The sequence below is a fragment of the Lissotriton vulgaris genome, chromosome 3_1 (genome assembly GCF_964263255.1).
Source record: "Lissotriton vulgaris chromosome 3_1, aLisVul1.2, whole genome shotgun sequence".
Classification (NCBI taxonomy): Eukaryota; Metazoa; Chordata; class Amphibia; order Caudata; family Salamandridae; genus Lissotriton; species Lissotriton vulgaris.
In genome coordinates this window covers 1,746,632,651-1,746,652,941 of record NC_141689.1, presented here as the reverse complement: position 1 = coordinate 1,746,652,941, position 20,291 = coordinate 1,746,632,651, and the positions used below count along the sequence as shown (strand labels likewise).

Below are 20,291 nucleotides of genomic sequence, written 5' to 3'. Positions count from 1 at the left end.
CACTCCTGGGCACCCCCAAGGTGGAGGCCAGGCATCCTTAGCGTTGTGGAGGCCGTTGTGGAGATTAAGCAAGCTACTGCCCAGAGTTGCAGAGTGGGACACCATGGTTGGAATAGGCACCAAGGCGAGAATTATCAGGTCCGTCTTTAGCCCAAGACCCTCCGAGGCGGGGAATTGAACCCTGGTCCCGGGCCAGACCTCTGCATCAGGGTCTGCCGCTCTAACCATTGAGCCACACTTCTGGGAGGAGGGCCAGTTTATACCTGGCAGGTATAGGAAGTTCTGCAGCAGCATGTACTGATTTGCTTCGTTATCAGGAGTAATTTCAGTTCCCTTCAGAACATTACAAATAGGATAGACTCACATCGTGGGTTGAGATTGAAAGTCATGATGTACAAAGAGATTCATAAATTTGGAATGAGGCTGAGAAGGCTTATTAAAACCTCCTGCCATTAGGAGTAGTGTGGGTGAAGGTGGATTGGGGCTTTTTAGGTCAATTAGCCTATTCTGATTTGTATGGGAGTCGCTATTGGCATCCAGTGGAAGGAGCTCTGCATGGGTGCTAAAGGGTTGAATTCTATTCCGCCATCAGTGAAGCAAGCAGCAGCCTGGTGTACCGATTTTAAGGGACATGAGTGCAACTTCAGAGAAGGGGAAAAAGGTCTGTAAATGTGCCTTGGTAAGAATGGCAGTATCCTCCAGGGTGACTGTAAATTCTAGAAGCAATTACAGGTATGAATGCATTCCGTCTGCCTCGCCTAACAGTGAGTCAATGGCTAGGTTATAACAGAGCATTTTACGGTTACAGTATGCAGGAGGACAATCCCTCCATCCTGTATGTTGGAACATTTATGAACTTTGTAGAATACAGGAATTTTTCCTTCTTCAAAAGTATCAAAAGGAGCCACACTGTCTTAATGCAGTCAATAGTATACAGTGGTGTATGATACAACAGTATTCAGTTGGGTGCAAAGTTGAAACACCAAACACTCATGGCCTGATTACGAGTTTGGCGGTGCGGCGCCGGGTACCCCCTGCCGCTGCACCACCAAAAGCGGTACAAAAGGGGGTGGTGATGGACGGAGCATCTGAATCAATCAAACACTCACACCCAGTCAAAAAATCTGGGTTTAATCCATCACCGTTCTTTAGCCCACTCTGCCACCCCAGTTCAGACATGGCTATATGCAAATCAGTCTGACCCTGTGCCTCAAGGGAACAGTCCAGCCCGAACTGCCAAGCCATGTCTTCCCTGGACCGGAAACAAGCTTCCGAGGACCAGTTTCTGGCATTCCAGCCGTCTTTAGCCCGGCTTGCTTGAATCCAGTGGCAAAGTGAGCAAGGGACTCACGTCTGAGCATACCCTGCCACACTTATGGCGGCCAAAAGCGGTACAAAAGGGGGTGGTGATGGATGGAGCATCTGAATCAATCAAACACTCACACCCAGTCAAAAGATCTGGGTTTAATCCATCCCCGTTCTTTAGCCCACTCTGCCACCCCAGTTCAGACATGGCTATATGCAAATCAGTCTGACCCTGTGCCTCATGGGAACAGTCCAGCCCGAACTGCCAAGCCATGTCTTCCCTGGACCGGAATCAAGCTTCCGAGGACCGGTTTCTGGCATTCCAGCCGTCTTCAGCCCGGCTTGCTTGAATCCAGTGGCAAAGTGAGCAAGGGACTCACGTCTGAGCATACCCTGCCACACTTATGGCGGCCAAAATCGGTACAAAAGGTCACCACCCCGTTTTGTACCGCTGCACCACCAAAGCAGTGATCGGGATGTGCCCCATATTAGGAGTTTCCTCCTGTCTGGTGGGTTTTTCTTCGGTGTTCCCATGGAGCTGCCGCTAAAAATGGGCACTACAATAGGAATACCAAAAACAGTTCCTGCGCTGCATGGACTGCTAAGTTCATGCCGTGCAGGAAGTGGTGTGCATGCACATGGGAGCACATGTTGTGGCCCCCTGTGTGCATCCACATGACGGTAGGCAGCAGGGGGCCCTATAGGGCCCCTCTTGTTTCCTCTCTGCCATGTTTTTCATTAAAGAGTAACCTCCATGAAAACCATGGTGGAGAGGTAACTTTAAATATGCTTGTCAGGACCGCAGTGGTTCCACCAAGCATATTACTGCCACGCCCCCCCGCATGTCTGACGGTCCACGGACCATCAGCCTCGTAATCAAGCCCTCAGTGACTCCGCAAATTTATAGACTGCAAATTTCAGGTTGACTTTTCTAATGATATGTCAGCTAGAAAAGCTGAGCATCCACAAAGGCATAGTAAGTAAGCATGAACGTCACTTTTGCCAGAAGCAAAAGATAATACATCACAATGTCAACTATTAAGACAATATGCAAATAATGCATTGCATAAAAAACAGTAACATATGTATGTATGTAGGCATACTTTGGCCAACCCAGTTTGCAGACATGACCCAGTCTCTCGCCTCATTATTTTCAAGGCTTTATTCTCCATTTGGAAATACTATTGTTGTAAAAGTAAGAAAATGAGCATTCTATAAAATCAATATGGTCAGTCACCAATAATAAAATTCACAAATTCAGAATTCCTCTGTGCAAATATGAAAACCCAGTGAGGTAATTCTTTGTGTATAAGAAGACTATCAGATTTGAACAATGGACACCTTCATTACTAGTGTTTCCATTAGTAATAAAATACTCTCATTCCAGTTCCATGTATATGCGCCAATAATATTTCCTAAGTCAAGAAAATTGTAAAAATCACAAGCATGAAAAACAATACTAATGATTTTAAGTCTGTAAAGTGCTGACATAATGTTACCTTCCACTTCGGAGTTAATACTCTTACTCAGTTTTCCCAGGTCATCCACATGATGCTCTCTACAAAAATGACATTTTTCGTTATATTTCTCATACAGGAGCGAAATAAACAACACTACACAAATGATAGGGAAGATTTTAGAATACTTTCACAGATGTTCTAACACGTCTTAACACAAATACAAGTGATTATATTATATATGTATTGAACCGTTCTTGCTGGAGAAAGTTTACAGATAGTTGTCTTTAACTCTTAAAACTATATCTTAGAACATCAGACAGTCATAAAAATAAAGATTTAACACATTCTGCAGTCACAACACAAAGTTACATTTTTTGCCACCAACATGGTGAAAAAAAGTTTAGGAAACATGGTAGCTAAAATGTGAAATCAAAAGAAGACAAAACATGTGGAACTTTTTATATACTTACCATAACATGTTGCTTCTCATTTGAGGCATGGAACTCATTTCAAAGGAATATTCATGCAACCTTCACAAATGTAAGTAGTTGTTAATCAAACTGAAAGGAGACCAATGACTAACTGGAAAAATGTGTACCTAAAAATGAGTCTTTAACGTGAAGTACAGCAAACTGATGACAGATGTTGATATAGTATTCCCACTTGGTCTTCAAGTGCTCTTAAAAGGACAGGTAATTACACAAGTATTACTCACAATAAATAAACCTAATATAAAACATAAACCTTGAGCTAAAATTAAAATAGTTAGGAGCAAATACATTGTTACACTGAAATCTAACCAGGCGATTCACAACATTAAATTGCATTCTCAGCAATTTACACGGCTAATTTACTCTTACACTTTTGACTAACTTTACAACTTTAGACTATTCACAAAATACAAGAGAATAGTTGCATAAACGTGTAGACTTACATGTCTATACCCCCTGAAAAAGTGGATGAAGCCAAATTTATGAATGTAAGTTACTACTGCCAAAAAGAAAGAGTTGTAAAGCCTGCACCACACATTACCAACCACTGATATTACAACTCTACCCATAGAAAATAATCGAGACAGAGACCTAAATAAAACTCCCTAGAAAATAATGTTAAATTAAAATATGTAAAATAGTTGAAAATATAAATAAATATCTAATGTAAAATAAATACAGAAAATTAAAGTACGAGTTACTTACCTTCGGTAACGATGTATATGGTAGAGACGATTCTAGCCGCAGATTCCTTAACATAGAATTATACCCAGGCGTGAGACTGGATCCGGAAAACTTTTCTGCCACAGCACCCCTGCGCCAGGGGGACGGCACCACGTGACTCCACCCCGGCGTCGTCTGCGTTCGTGACGCCAGCGAGGATAAATAAGTCACACCCCTGGCACGCCTAGGTCAGTTTTCTTCAGAGAATTTTCCGCGCCCCAACGTGGAGCCATCACAATCAAAACTGTGAGAATGCTGGAACAGTGTGCGAAAAAATCAGCTAACAGAAAGGGAAGAAACAAATGGTGTGGAACCGCACCATCCAGAATAGTGCCAGGCCCTATGGCACCAAAAATCATGAAAGGAAAGAACAGAGAACAGCTACTGCAAGCACGCCTGCAAACAATATGACAGCCTCCCAGGGGGCAGAAAGCATGTGAAAAATTGCCCAGCAGACGAAGAAGTCTGCAACCACAGTCCAGAACCGAGAAGGGCATCTGTCCAGAACGGAAGAGGAAAGACAATTCACCACCAAACAAGATCAACAGGGAGAGACATCTCCTACAAGAGCTGAGGGTCGAGACCTGGCCAAGGGACCTCAACCCTCAAAACTACAAAGGGGCCAGAAGTGCAAGCAACGAGAGGAAGAAGAGCACGAGCAGACCCCACACTGGAGACCAGGGTACAGGGGCGCAGAAGCACCCATGAAATCATCAACCAAGCACCAGAAGGGAAGAAATGGAGAAAAAAACAAGACTAGTATCCCCCTAGGGAGGGAGTAAGCAAAGGCACTCGCAGAAAACAACCACCCGGAGGCAGGCGAGTGCAAAAGACCAAAGAAGGGTCCTCGCAGAACGGGGCGGCAGAGCGGGTCGTGAAGGAATCTGCGGCTAGAATTGTCTCTATCAGACACATCGTTACCGAAGGTAAGTAACTCGTGCTTCTGATAGACACTACTAGCCGCAGATTCCTTAACGTAGAATAGATACCCTAACCATACCCAAGAGGGAGGAGGGTCTGCTAGAGGACCTCTCCAGCCTGGACAAAGCAGGGCCCCATAGGGGATGAGTCACAGGGACAGGCAGAATAACCAGTCCTCCCAGGCAGAAGAGAACCTTGTCAGCACTAAAGAACACCGGCCCCAGAGGCGGTGCGTGATGACGACAAAAAGAGGCGGCCCAACTCTCATCAAGCAGGAGGAAGCAAGGACAAGGCGAAAGGAGGTCAGTGCACCCCAAGCCCAACCAAGGAACCAGAGATCTCCACCAGAGGAGTACCGAGGAAGAAGAGCCACCCACAGACTCCAAGGAGAAGAGGCAGAAATGCAGGCAAAGCCCTCCACCGGGAAACACACCCTGTGAAGAGGGCAGTCGAGCCTATCACAGCTGGAAGTCAACAGACAAGACAAAAAGGCGCCTCAGCAATAAAGGCAGGCAGGCGGGAGAAGGAGAACGTGATCTCACAAGATTCCCGCAGGGATGCATGAACACCAGGGCCCACGCCAAGGCACCCGGCCGCAGAAAAGAAGAGCAGACGGGTGCAGCCAGCCGCTGACAAGCGCCACGAATTAAACGCCCGACCCCGTCGGGCTCAGAACAAGGGCAAGACCAGAAAAATTCCGAACGACCCCTAAAAGGGGACAGCTAAAGACAGACTCGAACCACGAAGAAGTGCGATCAGCTAGAATACAAGAGGAGAGACAAGTAAGACGGACAAGGCCGTCAACACAAGAAATTATCCCCTCAGAAACACCAGACGAGGACCAGACCAAAACGGCAGACATAGGGTAAAAACCCCGCAGCACCACACCATAGATGGCCAGGCCACACTCAAGTAAGGACCAAGGGCCGCACCAGCGTAATACAGCAACACCAGGAAAGATGAGTAAACCACAAGGGGGAGGACGCAACCTCTCAGCATAAGACAGGGCTATACAATAGCTGTAAGTACCCCACATAGGGTAAGACACGTCCCAAAGAAAGTATGTGAACCCCTCTTAGGGAAGACAATCCCACATCAGAGAACAAAGTATTACCCTGCGGCAGAAACCACAGAAGGTTTAGTAATGAGCCAAAAGGTTCATTCTCACCCAAAAAGGGGGCTGAACCAGCAGCCAACAAAAGAGAGGGGCCAACCAAAGGACCCCGAGGGCACAGTAACCCTCACAGACAGTGTAACAGCCACTTCAAAAACCAAATACCAGAAGCAAAGTGGGATAACGCCTCCCACTGAGCCCCGGAGGATCAACAAACCAACCTACTGAGGAGGAGGTGGAGGGGGAGGAGGACGGAGCCCCGCAAGAAGACGCTTAATGGCGGAGTTTGCATGAGTATTAAACAGAAGAACCCCGTCAAAAGGCAGGTCAAGCAGACGCTCTCTAATATTTTCTGGAAAAACAGCATCACGTAGCCAAGTATTGCGACGGAGAGCCACCGAAGTGGCCATAGCACGGCCAAGAGCACCAGCAACATCCAAGGCCGCACGAAGAATAAACGCGGCCAACTCCCTACAATCGATGGCCCCGCAGATCAGCACAGGCACCCTCATGGGAGACATGAGAAAGAAGAGACTCAACAGAGTCCCACAGGCTAGAAGTAGCCCTGATCAACACACACAAAGCGTTAAGCGCCGGCAAGGCAGTGCTGGACGAAGCGAAGACATTACGTCCCCATGAGTCCAACCATCGGACCTCCCGAGACAGAGGAAACAACACCACAGGCAAACACGGAAAGGCATTCCGCAGGAATAGATAGGTGGAAAGAAAGACAGACTGGGTTGTGCGGAGCAGGACAATGGCGATGCAGCAGTGCATGAGGCACTGGATCGCCTTTGGCAGGGCGCCCCATAAGAGAATTATGGAGTGACGCTTCAAAAGGAAGGAACAACTCCTGTCCACCAGAGCCCTGGTGGAGAATCTCCAAGAGGTTGACTGTAGGAAATGGAGTGACAGGTTCACCCATCCTCAGAATACTAGCAGCCGTGGAAATAGCCGGAACAAAGGCAACACTGGCCTCAGTAGGGCACCGTGGAGGGGAAAGTAATTCCTCCATGGGCGACGGCTGCAGACTGAGCCATCCGTCCCCATGTCCCAGGGGAAGCGGCCAGCCCCGGAATAGTGGGGATCCACAGATGAATGGGGAAGGCGGAGAAGCCAGCCGCGAGCCACGGAAAGAATGGTTTGAGGATTTAGGTCATGGGGACGGCGAAGAGCCTTCCTTGGAAGATCCCGGTGAAAAGGCAACAACAAGGCACCCTGTCTCCGGGGAGGAACACCCCAACAGATGACAGACCTCCGCAAAAGTAGGGACCTCAGGAGACGATTCCAGAACCCGATGCCGGCACGGCTCCATGGAGTCTGCCACAGGTGCCTGACTGACGTTGACCGGCACCGGAGGGGTCATTCGTGGTGCCGGACCAACTCCTGCCACCACGTGCTCTCCAGGAGAATGGGGCGAGGTCGATGCCGGAACGGCGAAGGCACGGACCTGAAAAGGTGCCGGCTCGGCCTCAGACGGAGCAGCCGCCCGCGTCGAGGACTGAGCGGTACTCGGGAAGGTGCCCCAGGTCCCGGCCTCCACCCACGACTCCACCAGAGCCGGGGAGGAAGGCTCCCAGCGCCAAAACGGCATCGCCTCCACCTCTGGTGAGGCAGCCGCCTGCTCAGAGGACTGAGGGGGACTCTGGGACAAGCCCAGAGTCCCGGCGATCACCTGCGACACCACAGGGAGCCCCATAGGGATTTGCAGCAAGGCAGGGATTTAAGGCACCAAAGAGGGGAGCCTTGACGGACTGCACCTCGACGACGCCACCCTCCTACGACTTGAAGCCGAAACCTCTGGCACCGGAGCCGCCGGCGACTCCGTGGAAGTCCCCGCGCGAGGCAAGGGATCCGCAAACGTCACAGGAGGTGGAGGAAGGGCCAAAGAAGCCTGCAGCACTGCAGCGTATGCTGACATTTGGGCCCTAGTTGCCTGAGACGTTGCCCACCGCGGAAGGAGGACAGGGCCTCGGAGACAAACTGAAGGACCTGCCAGCCGGTGAGTCATGCCCAAAGGACGCTGGGACGACACCGACCTGGACATGCGTGCCAACAGCAACTTCATCCGGCGCTCCCGCCGTGATTTAGGCTTAAGGTGCTGGCAGGCATCGCAACTCTCCGAGTCGTGGTGCTCACCCAGGCACCACATGCAAATCGGTTGAGGGTCCATTTCCGACATTGGACGTGCACAGAAGGTACACGTCTTGAAGCCCGAAGGCATTAACACACTGTTCCACGGAACACCAAAGTGTGAAAAAAGGGAAGGCGAGAAAACAGGTCAGAACACAATTCGGATCCGGAGAAAAAACTGACGTAGGCGCGCGGGGGTGGGACTTATGTATCCTCGCTGATGGCACGAACGCGGACGACGTCAGGTCGGAGTAACGTGGTGCCGTCCCCCCAGCACGCAGGGGTGCTTTGGCAGAAAAGTTTTCCGGATCCAGTCTCACGCCTGAGGATAATTCTACATTAGGGAATCTGCGACTAGTAGTCTCTATCAGATACATTTATTTTGTAATAAAATATTGAAACAATTTTGTATTTGATAAAGTATTGTAACATTAATTTGTATTTAAAATATAATTTAAACACTTTGAATTTTATACATTACTCATAAAAATTATTCATGCATAATGTTTTTTAATTTATGAGGGAACCCTGGAGGATCAACAAACCAAAGAAGAGACTCCACAGAGTCCCACGGGCTAGAAGTAGCCTTGATCAGCACACACAGTGTTAAGAGCCCGCAAGGCAGTGCTGGACGATGCGAAGACATTACGCCCCCATGAGTCCAACCATCGGACCTCCCGAGATGGAGGAAACAACACCACAGGCAAACACGGAAAGGCATTCCGCAGGAGAGCGCCCTGAGTAGATAGTTGCAAAGAAAGACAGACTGGGTCGTGCGGGGCAGGACAATGGCGAAGCAGCAGTGCATGAGGCACTGGATCCCCTGTGGCAGGGCACCCCCAAAAGAGAATTATGGAGTGACGCTTCAAAAGGAAGGAACAACTCCCGTCCACCAGAGCCCTGGTGGAGACTCTCCAAGAGGTTGTCTGTAGGAAATGGAGTGACAGGTTCACTCATTCTCAGAATACCAGCAGCCGTGGAAATAGCCCGAACAAAGGCAACACTGGCTTCAGTAGGGCGCCGCGGAGGGTAAAGTAATTCCCCCATGGGCGACAGCTGCAGACTGAGCCATCTGTCCCCATGTCCCAGGGGAAGCGGCCAGCCCCGGAGAAGTGGGGATCCACAGATGAATGGGAAAGGCGGAGAAGCCAGCCACGAGCTATGGAAAAAAGGGTTCGAGGATTTAGGTCGTGGGGTTGGCGAAGAGCCTTCCCTGGAAGATTCCAGTGAAAAGGCAACAACATGGCGCCCTGTCTCCGGGTAGGAACACACCAACAGATTACAGACCTCCAGAGAAGAAGGGACCTCAGGAGACGAATCCAGAACCCAACGCCGGCGCGGCTCAATGGAGTCTGCCACAGTTGCCTGACCAACGTTGACCGGCGCCGGAGGTGTCATCCGTGGCGCCAGTCCAACTCCTGCCACAACGTGCTCTCCAGGAGAATGGGGCGAGGTCGATGCCGGAACAGCGAAGGCCCGGACCTGAAAAGGTGCCGGCTTGGCCTCAGACGGAGCAGCCACCCACGTCGAGGACCGAGAGGGACTCGGGAAGGTGCCCCAGGTCCCGGCCTCCACCCGCGTCTCCACCAGAGCCGGGGAGGAAGGCTCCCGGCGCTGAAACAGCGCCGGCTCCACCTCTGGTGAGGTAGCCGCCTGCTCAGAGGACTGAGGGGGACTCTGGGACAAGCCCGGAGTCCCAGCGATCACCTGCGACACCACAGGGAGCCCCGTAGGGATTTGCAGCGAGGCAGGGATGCAAGGTTGGGACTTATGTATCCTCACTGATGTCACGAACGCGGACGACGTCAGGGCGGAGTCACGTGGTGCCGTCCCCCCAGCACGCAGGGATGCAGTGGCAGAAAAGTTTTCCGGATCCAGTCTCACGCCTGGGGATAATTCTACGTTAGGGAATCTGCGACTAGTAGTCTATCAGATACATTCATTTTGTAATAAAATATTGTCACAATTTTTTATTTTATAAATTATTGTAACATTAATTTGTATTAAAATATAATTGAAATACTTTGAATTTATACATTACTCATAAAAATTATTAATGCATAATGTTTTTACTTCATTTCTTTTTTATCTAAACTTCAAAAAACATTTTAATTTACTATACTTAAATTAATAAAAAATGTAATTCAAAACTAGATTAGTAGTGCTGTAGCATTTTTTCTTTTGTTCTCAATTTAAAATAAACATATACAATTAAATTACATTAATATTTAACAAACTTTTTACTAATATAATATAAAGTTTAATAAACTTTTTAAATTTCCCTTCAACTTTACAAGAAACAGCTCTCTGAATAGGTCTTTGGGGGCCCTGTGCAGGCCCCCCATTTACCCAGGGTGAAAATTGCAAAAAACACAGTTGATGGACAGAATGTAGAACAATGTCATACATTCACCCCAGTACAAGGATCTGGGCCTAAATCCATCGTTTTTTTGCACTCCACACCACCCTGGGTTAGCCAGAAACCGGTCCTTGGATGCTTGATTCCGGTCTGGGAAAGACATGGCTTGGTAGTTCGGACTGGACTGTTCCCATGGGGCACAGGGTCAGAGCTGATTTGCATATAGCCAGTGTCTAACACAGGGTGGTGTGGAGTGCAAAAAAACGATGGATCTAGGCCCAGATCCTTGTACTGGGGTGAATGTATGACATTGTTCTACATTCTGTCCATCAACTGTGTTTTTTGCAATTTTCACCCTGAGTGTGCTGGGTATACTCAGACGTGAGTCCCAGGCTCTCCACACCACTGGAGTCAAGCTATCCAGGCTGAATGAAGGCTGATAGCCAGAAACCGGTCCTTGGAGGCTTGATTCCGGTCTGGGAAAGACATGGCTTGGTAGTTCGGACTGGATTGTTCCCATGGGGCACAGGATCAGAGATGATTTGCATATAGCCAGTGTCTAACCCAGGGTGGTGTGGAGTGCAAAAAAACGATGGATTTAGGCCCAGATCCTTGTACTGGGGTGAATGTATGACATTGTTCTACATTCTGTCCATCAACTGTGTTTTTTGCAATTTTCACCCCGAGTGTGCCGGGTATACTCAGACGTGAGTCCCAGGCTCTCCACACCACTGGAGTCAAGCTATCCAGGCTGAATGAAGGCTGATAGCCAGAAACCGGTCCTTGGATGCTTGATTCCGGTCTGGGAAAGACATGGCTTGGTAGTTCGGACTGGACTGTTCCCATGGGGCACAGGGTCAGAGCTGATTTGCATTTAGCCAGTGTCTAACCCAGGGTGGTGTGGAGTGAAAAAAACGATGGATTTAGGCCCAGATCCTTCTACTGGGGTGAATGTATGACATTGTTCTACATTCTGTCCATCAACTGTGTTTTTTGCAATTTTCACCCCGAGTGTGCTGGGTATACTCAGACGTGAGTCCCAAGCTCTCCACACCACTGGAGTCAAGCTATCCAGGCTGAATGAAGGCTGATAGCCAGAAACCGGTCCTTGGATGCTTGATTCCGGTCTGGGAAAGACATGGCTTGGTAGTTCGGACTGGACTGTTCCCATGGGGCACAGGGTCAGAGCTGATTTGCATATAGCCAGTGTCTAACCCAGGGTGGTGTGGAGTGCAAAAAAACGATGGATTTAGGCCCAGATCCTTGTACTGGGGTGAATGTATGACATTGTTCTACATTCTGTCCATCAACTGTGTTTTTGCAATTTTCACCCCGAGTGTGCTGGGTATACTCAGACGTGAGTCCCAGGCTCTCCACACCACTGGAGTCAAGCTATCCAGGCTGTATGAAGGCTGATAGCCAGAAACCGGTCCTTGGATGCTTGATTCCGGTCTGGGAAAGACATGGCTTGGTAGTTCGGACTGGACTGTTCCCATGGGGCACAGGGTCAGAGCTGATTTGCATATAGCCAGTGTCTAACCCAGGGTGGTGTGGAGTGCAAAAAAACGATGGATTTAGGCCCAGATCCTTGTACTGGGGTGAATGTATGACATTGTTCTACATTCTGTCCATCAACTGTGTTTTTTGCAATTTTCACCCCGAGTGTGCTGGGTATACTCAGACGTGAGTCCCAGGCTCTCCACACCACTGGAGTCAAGCTATCCAGGCTGAATGAAGGCTGATAGCCAGAAACCGGTCCTTGGATGCTGGATTCCGTTCTGGGAAAGACATGGCTTGGTAGTTCGGACTGGACTGTTCCCATGGGGCACAGGGTCAGAGCTGATTTGCATATAGCCAGTGTCTAACCCAGGGTGGTGTGGAGAGCAAAAAAACGATGGATTTAGGCCCAGATCCTTGTACTGGGGTGAATGTATGACATTGTTCTACATTCTGTCCATCAACTGTGTTTTTTGCAATTTTCACCCCGAGTGTGCTGGGTATACTCAGACGTGAGTCCCAGGCTCTCCACACCACTGGAGTCAAGCTATCCAGGCTGAATGAAGGCTGATAGCCAGAAACCGGTCCTTGGATGCTTGATTCCGTTCTGGGAAATACATGACTTGGTAGTTCGGACTGGACTGTTCCCATGGGGCACAGGGTCAGAGCTGATTTGCATACAGCCAATGTCTAACCCAGGGTGGTGTGGAGTGCAAAAAAACGATGGATTTAGGCCCAGATCCTTGTACTGGGGTGAATGTATGACATTGTTCTACATTCTGTCCATCAACTGTGTTTTTTGCAATTTTCACCCCGAGTGTGCTGGGTATACTCAGACGTGAGTCCCAGGCTCTCCACACCACTGGAGTCAAGCTATCCAGGCTGAATGAAGGCTGATAGCCAGAAACCGGTCCTTGGATGCTTGATTCCGTTCTGGGAAAGACATGGCTTGGTAGTTCGGACTGGACTGTTCCCATGGGGCACAGGGTCAGAGCTGATTTGCATACAGCCAATGTCTAACCCAGGGTGGTGTGGAGTGCAAAAAAACGATGGATGTAGGCCCAGATCCTTGTACTGGGGTGAATGTATGACATTGTTCTACATTCTGTCCATCAACTGTGTTTTTTGCAATTTTCACCCCGAGTGTGCTGGGTATACTCAGACGTGAGTCCCAGGCTCTCCACACCACTGGAGTCAAGCTATCCAGGCTGAATGAAGGCTGATAGCCAGAAACCGGTCCTTGGATGCTTGATTCCGGTCTGGGAAAGACATGGCTTGGTAGTTCGGACTGGACTGTTCCCATGGGGCACAGGGTCAGAGCTGATTTGCATATAGCCAGTGTCTAACACAGGGTGGTGTGGAGTGCAAAAAAACGATGGATTTAGGCCCAGATCCTGGTACTGGGGTGAATGTATGACATTGTTCTACATTCTGTCCATCAATTGTGTTTTTTGCAATTTTCACCCCGAGTGTACTGGGTATACTCAGACGTGAGTCCCAGGCTCTCCACACCACTGGAGTCAAGCTATCCAGGCTGAATGAAGGCTGATAGCCAGAAACCGGTCCTTGGATGCTTGATTCCGGTCTGGGAAAGACATGGCTTGGTAGTTCGGACTGGACTGTTCCCATGGGGCACAGGGTCAGAGCTGATTTGCATATAGCCAGTGTCTAACCCAGGGTGGTGTGGAGTGCAATTAAACACGATGGATTTAGGCCCAGATCCTTGTACTGGGGTGAATGTATGACATTGTTCTACATTCTGTCCATCAACTGTGTTTTTTGCAATTTTCACCCCATTTACCCAGGGGCGTCCAACTGGGGTTCGTGGGGGAGCCCAAGGAACACCTCTTCCCAACCATGCACAATGTGGCAGGCCCCTTGGGGTGCCAATCACAGGGTGAAAGGTTTTCTCCACCCACCCCTTTTTACAATGGGAGCCTGTGTTCTCGTTCGGAACACAGGCTCCCTTTGAAGTCAATGGAACCCGACTGAACGGTGTTGGGAAGCATCTTAATCGGTCGGTTGGACTTGCAGAACCGGATTCTTTCTGAAACGATTCCGAAGCCGATTCATTCGGAAGATTTCCTTAACGAGATCGTAATCGACCCTTACGTTGTAAACTTCCCTGTGTGAGGATCTCCCAAAAGAAAAGATATGCTAGGTGGAAATTGATGAAAAGCAGTTAATAGTACTTTATAAGTACTACTGTATAACTACAAAACGTACTACAAAATTCAGTTTGTGAATAGGTCCTGTAGGTGTAGGTTTGTGACTACCATTTGTCTCTATCCTCATCAACTATGGTTGTACTATGGCTTCTGTAATGAAGTTGATGTTATTTTTTTCCAGGTGTTTCCTAAGCAATATTTTCTCTATGTCAGTCAAGGGAGGTTAGGACCGAATGCTCAATACTGTGATACATTCACTTATGGTCTGCCTCGAATCGAGTACACTATAGCAGTAGCCTAATAATGGATTAAATATATTTTCAACTGCAGCTGTAATGCAAATGTTCTCTAATGTGAAGGGAACGTACGGAGAAAACTGCAAGCATGTGGATTGAATCTTGGTAAATCACACCAAATATGTATCATCTACTGATTTATTTCCCTGGAGAGAACCTTTACCCTGTAGGTGCAGGTGCTTCCACCAACGACGGAGAAAGCCTTCCAATAATACAATTCAAACTCAGTAAGGTGGGCACTCAGTGGCCTGCTGCTTCAATTATGATTTATTCACACACAAAACTCATGGTACATCAATGCATTTCGGGGTCCTCCACGGCTTGTTCGCAATACTGATACAATTGTAGATGAACATTTGTTATAGAAACATGTGGAACAGGACAGCACACAGAAAAGGAAGATCTACAACACAAAATCCCTTGAATTATGGGTGCCATCTTATAATGTTTTTCACAAAACATTTACGAGGTCACACATTACTGCTTGTTACATTTTCACATTATTTCAGCAATATACATGAACACCAATATATTCATAAATTAATTCCTCTTAATATGCAACACAAATCATTTTCATTAATAAAAAGAGATGATATTTAGGTCTATTCTATATAGCCCCACTGAGGTTGATAATCCATATAGATAGTAATGTATGTATATGTTTGAAAATGTTTATACATACATCAACCTCTATAAGGATAATCATACAATATGGATTATGAAGTGTATGACCAAGCTTAAAAAACCTTACTGCTATTGTACCAGCACTGAGAACAAAGCGTGATGTTGACTTCCATAAGTTGTGAATGTGAATAAATTAGAATTAGAGCAACACACCACTGACTGCCTGCCTTGTTCGAACTGTGAGATATATATAAATATATGGACACACTCTCTTCAAAGTCGGCAATTGGTACTCTGTGGTTATGGTTAGGATCTTTGCTCCATAGGAAATAATTTTTTCGATATGACAACTGCAGCATTCTCCCAAGCCTCGGAACATTTAAATTATTATGCCACACATGGAGCTACAAAGCTCCGTGTGTGGCATAATCATTTGTATGACACGTTTTTATTTCTCAGCATCTAACTGTTAACTGAACATTCTAAATCATGAATTCTATCAACCACACCCAAAGAAATTATATCACTGTTCTACGGAGTCCATCAGGAATCAAAAGGGTCCCATCATCTCTAACTCACAAGATATTATACCAATTACCTTGGCACTCTTTCATGAACTGCATAAAGTTTAGCAGTGACCCGGCATAAAGTTTAGCAGTGACCTGGCTCATCCACATAAGGATTCACATTTAGTAGGTCAGACATAAGTAATGGTTGGGGAGGAGAGATCTTAAAGAACTAATTCCGATTTTAATTTCTATAAGGATTTATTCTCTCTGATGTACTAAAAACCTCAGAGTAGATTTTCACAAAACTGGGCATGAACTTTACTCGAAATCAGTGTTGTTTTCAGATTGGTGGAAAAACATTTTAGCTTGTGAAAGGGGTTTTGTAACCACTTAACATTCTGCTAGTGTATGATGCACAATGTGTGTTAAGGAATAGATAAGACCCTATCTGCAACTAATACAGGCATCTATGGAGGAGGGCAAGCGCATGCAAGTCCACCACACCACACGCAACAAACAGATGCTTAGAGTTTAAGTTTCAGTTTGTAGCATATGCTGATGCAGATACACATGCTAAGCACAGAGTGTAAAGCACTACCCTCCAGAAGCAGTGGTTAGCTTTTGGATGATGAAGATGTTTGAAATAAGGTCCTTAATACAGTCTGGCCTATCATGGCTTGTTGACTGACTATAATATACACACAGTAGTGCTTCGTGAAAGTATGTGGAGGTGACCAAGTAGCTCCTTTAAAAATTTCCAATAATGGGATATTCCCTTACTCAGGAGGAGTGCCCCCTTGGTGGAGTAGATAGAACTCTTTTTGTTTTAAGATAGCAGGCATGAATACACTTGGCTATCCGCTTAGCTATCCCCCGCTTTTGAAATGGGCTGTTCTTTGTGCGGCTTTGCAAAAAAGACTAATAGATGATTTGATTTTCGAGATGTTGTGGTTTCTGCCCATGTAATGCATAAGAGCTCTTTTAACAACCAGTGTGTGAAGGTATCTCTCTACAATAGTTGCTTAAGGTGAAAAAATTACACCACATTAGAGAGAAACTTATGGTTGGTTCTAAGAACAAATGTCTCCTTGTGTATCTATATGAAAGCTCTTTGAAAGTTAGCAGTTGCAGTTCAATAATTCTTATAAGAGATGTAGCAGCCACTATAAACGCCACCTTCAATGAATGAAATTGAAGGAACATGTATACATTGCTCAAGCAGTCCCAGGAGCCTAGTGTGGACAACATTGACGTTCCACATAGGAGAGGGAGAGGCTCTTGGGGAAACAACCCTTCTAAGACCCTCCCTAAAAGCCTTAACTAGTGGAATGCGAAAAAGGGATGGGTTCTCACTATTTTGTACGAAGGCTGCAATGGCAGCTAATGGCGAAAGAATGGAAAAAGAAGAGGCATGCTTATTGCAAATGCAAAAGGTAGGCAATAATGTCCTGTACTGTTTGCTTTATAAGATCTAGGTTCTTACAAATACAGTGGGAAATGAATCTTTTTCCATTTTGACGCATCACAGGTCTGTATCGAGGGCTGTCAGGCCTACTTTAAAATAGGTTAAAGTGGCTAAATTCTAGGCTCTTAGGTGCCAAATCGCAAGATTGAGCTGTCCGGGATTTGAATGTCTCACTCCCTCCTGCTTCTGTGTTAGGAGGTCTCATTTTAGTGGTAGCCTCTTGTGAGGATGGAAGATCATCTCTACGAGAATGGAGTACAATGATTGTCTCGCACAAGTCAGTGCTACCAGAATGAGGGTTAGTGATATTTGCCTGAGCTTAGCTTTCTCACTAGATATGGAAGTAGTGGGTGAGGCAAAAAAGCGTAGGCAAATATCCTTGATCAAATCATCCAGAGTGCATTGCCCATGGACTGTGGGTTTGGAAACCTAGAGGTGAAGTGTTGGTATTTTACGTTTTTTTGTGTGGCGCATAGATCTATGTGCTGTGGTAACACAAAAAGGAACAAGTTTAAATTGGTAGTGTTGGGCACTTACCACAAAGTTAAGGGTATTAAGAAATGAAAGTCCTCGAGATTGAGCGCAGTTATATAATCTCCTCGTTGGAGGGGGGATAACATTCTGCAGAGTTGACATGCAAATATGTTCTGGTAAAATGTAATGGTTCAGGGGCTTGAGGACGAGATAGGCTTGAGGGAACTGTCCTTTAAAGGACTAACAAAACCTTGTTGTTGCGGGGACACCTTCTCCATGGCACCCTTCTGCAGGCGGGCGAGCACATCCTCTTGAAGAAGAGTGAAAGATGTACTGTGTTGGGAGAGTATGAACGAGGTGGGATGTTGGGAGGGATTGTGTGTAGTTCTAGGCAATTGCCAGATTGAATAATGGCTAAGATCCACTTGTCAGATGTGGTCTCCTCCCAGAGAGAAAAGAAATCGCATACTCTCCCCGCGACAGGTGAAGTGTGATTAGGGTGGGGGATGAAAAGTTAGTGCTTGATGGGTGCAGCCCTTTGCTAAAGCTACTGCGAGAAAGTGCCTTGTTTGGCAGAGTTAGCCCACCACTCTTTGCCTGTAACATGATGTGGTTTCAATTGAAAGTGCACAAGGTCCTTGCCAAACAGGTCCCCTGTGCCAGAGCTCCTTCCCAAAAAACCCTAGGGACCCCTCACCAAAGCCATGCTAACGGCCACTGCAGCCTGCATGCCGTGGTGCAGTCAAAAACGACAAAGTCATCATGGAACACTGCCTGTGTGCCATGTCAAAGCAGCACTACCCAATATAATTAAGTCACCCCTCTAGCAGGCCTTACAAGTCATAAGGCAGGATGCACTATATCAGAGGTGTGGGCATATCTGCAGGAGTAGATATACCCATACAATATGTAAATCTATTCTTAAAATTGTAGGTGCCAGGGAATCCACAGAAAATACATGGGCTGGAAACTAGACAACTCGAGTTCCCCAGCACGATGATGGTTTCACTGAACCCAGGAGTGTTTAGTATCAAACAACTCACCTTAAAATACCCACACTGATTCCAGTGTTGGATTTATTAAAACATGTACTCTGAGGGTACCTCAGAGGTGCCTCCTGAAAACCTACCAACCCTGGTGTGGTCTCTGGCTGGCTTTAGGTTGTCTGCCACCACAAGACATGTTTCTGGACCCCAGGGTCGAGAACCCCCGCTCTCTGAGGCCAGAAACAAAGCCCATCCTAGTTGGAGTTGTCACATCTCCTCCCCCAGGATGAGCACAGTGCTCGAGAGGGAAGCTTCAAAGGTATTGCCATCTTTATAATGCGACCCCACAGCCTCTGCTGCAAGAACCAGATGGCAGCCCCCAGTTCAAACCGACACTGTTGGCGGGAAAACCAACAGGAAAACTTAGTAAGAAAAGGAAGCATGTCCCCCTTCGCCAACTCCACCCTTAAGGTGCTGGAGGCAAAGTTAAGCACATTGTTCAGTACCCACCATCTTGAAGATGGATGAACTTATTCAATCGGGGTTAGGGCTATGCCCCCCTCCCACAGGAGGGCGGCATAATAGAGGGTGTAGACACCCCAGGTAAGAAACCTATTGGTATCTGCCTGCCCTGCAAAGCCCCTAAATCTAGTATTTAGGTGGCACCCACAGACCCTGAAATTAGATATCGGATGACCTAAGAAGAGCCAGACACTACAGTAACGCACTAGCAGAGAAGCCTGCAGACACCAACTGACTTGATCCAAGCCCTACTGGCCTGTCTGCAGCCCTCGATGATCCCGAGCTAAAATAATACTCGTCCTGCAGCCCAGCGACCTTCAAAGCCTTGGGAGGCCTGCCTGCCTTTGACAAAGACCAAGATCTCCCGCGGACAGCGGATCAGTCCTGAAGAAATCAACTTTAAAGAACAAAGACCTCTGCCATGAGGAACTGTGAAACCACCATCGGACTCAGCTCTGCATCAGACGCCCACAGCCGGAGTCCAAGGGGCCCACCGGTCCTGTGAAAGTCCCCCAGCACTTCTGAGCAAGAGTCTACAATGGGCTGACCCTTGCCAGACTCCAACTCGACCCCTGCAGCCTCAACTAGGACATTATTCCTTGACCACGACTGGCCTGCTAAGACTCTTCCACCACCTAAGGACACCCCGGCACCCATAGCCCCTGGGCCCAAGGGAGCACCACTAACTATGTCCCTACGTCTCCTACCATCTCTACTTACCTGGGCAGCTGTGAGTTTTCTTCTTCTGGCCTCCTGGCCTGTAGCCTTTTTTCTACCCAGATTTCCTCCATTGGTTTGCAATGGGCGCCCGACTCTGGCTGCCCCTGTGCCTGAGAGTGTAAGTTTGGTGCTGTTTTGTGGCCCCCCTGTACTTACCTTAACCCCCGGACACTGGGTTACTAAACCGCTTTACTCACCTGTGAGCAGCATCTCTTCGATTACCCCCTTTCTCCATTGGATAACATTGGTGCCAGATTCTGAATTTGAGCCCTGCACCCAGCCACCCCTGTGCCGCTGGAGGTGCAGATTTGCTACTTACCTGAACCTTGCCTGGTGCGGACTCTTCATTGTAAAAACCAAGCCTGTACTTTGTATACTCACCTTCAAAACCGCATTCCCTTTTTCTTCCGTAGGTTAACATTGCTGAACTGAAAAGTGCAGTGTCCGCTTTTTAAAGTGAAAAGTATTTCTTATGAAAAGCGAACTTACATTTTTACATATTTCTTGGTCTCAAAATAAATCAT

At 47.4% G+C, this 20,291-nt stretch overlaps 1 protein-coding gene across 1 annotated transcript in view; it reads right to left on the bottom strand.

Annotated features, from left to right (window-relative positions):
• Positions 1 to 20,291, bottom strand: part of MFSD8 (major facilitator superfamily domain containing 8) — a 185,579-nt gene that overhangs the window by 37,105 nt on the left and 128,183 nt on the right. The window contains exon 7 of the mRNA XM_086962181.1: positions 2,805 to 2,863. Within this exon, the coding sequence (XP_086818307.1) occupies positions 2,805 to 2,863 (59 nt within the window). The remainder of the gene's footprint in view (positions 1 to 2,804; positions 2,864 to 20,291) is intronic.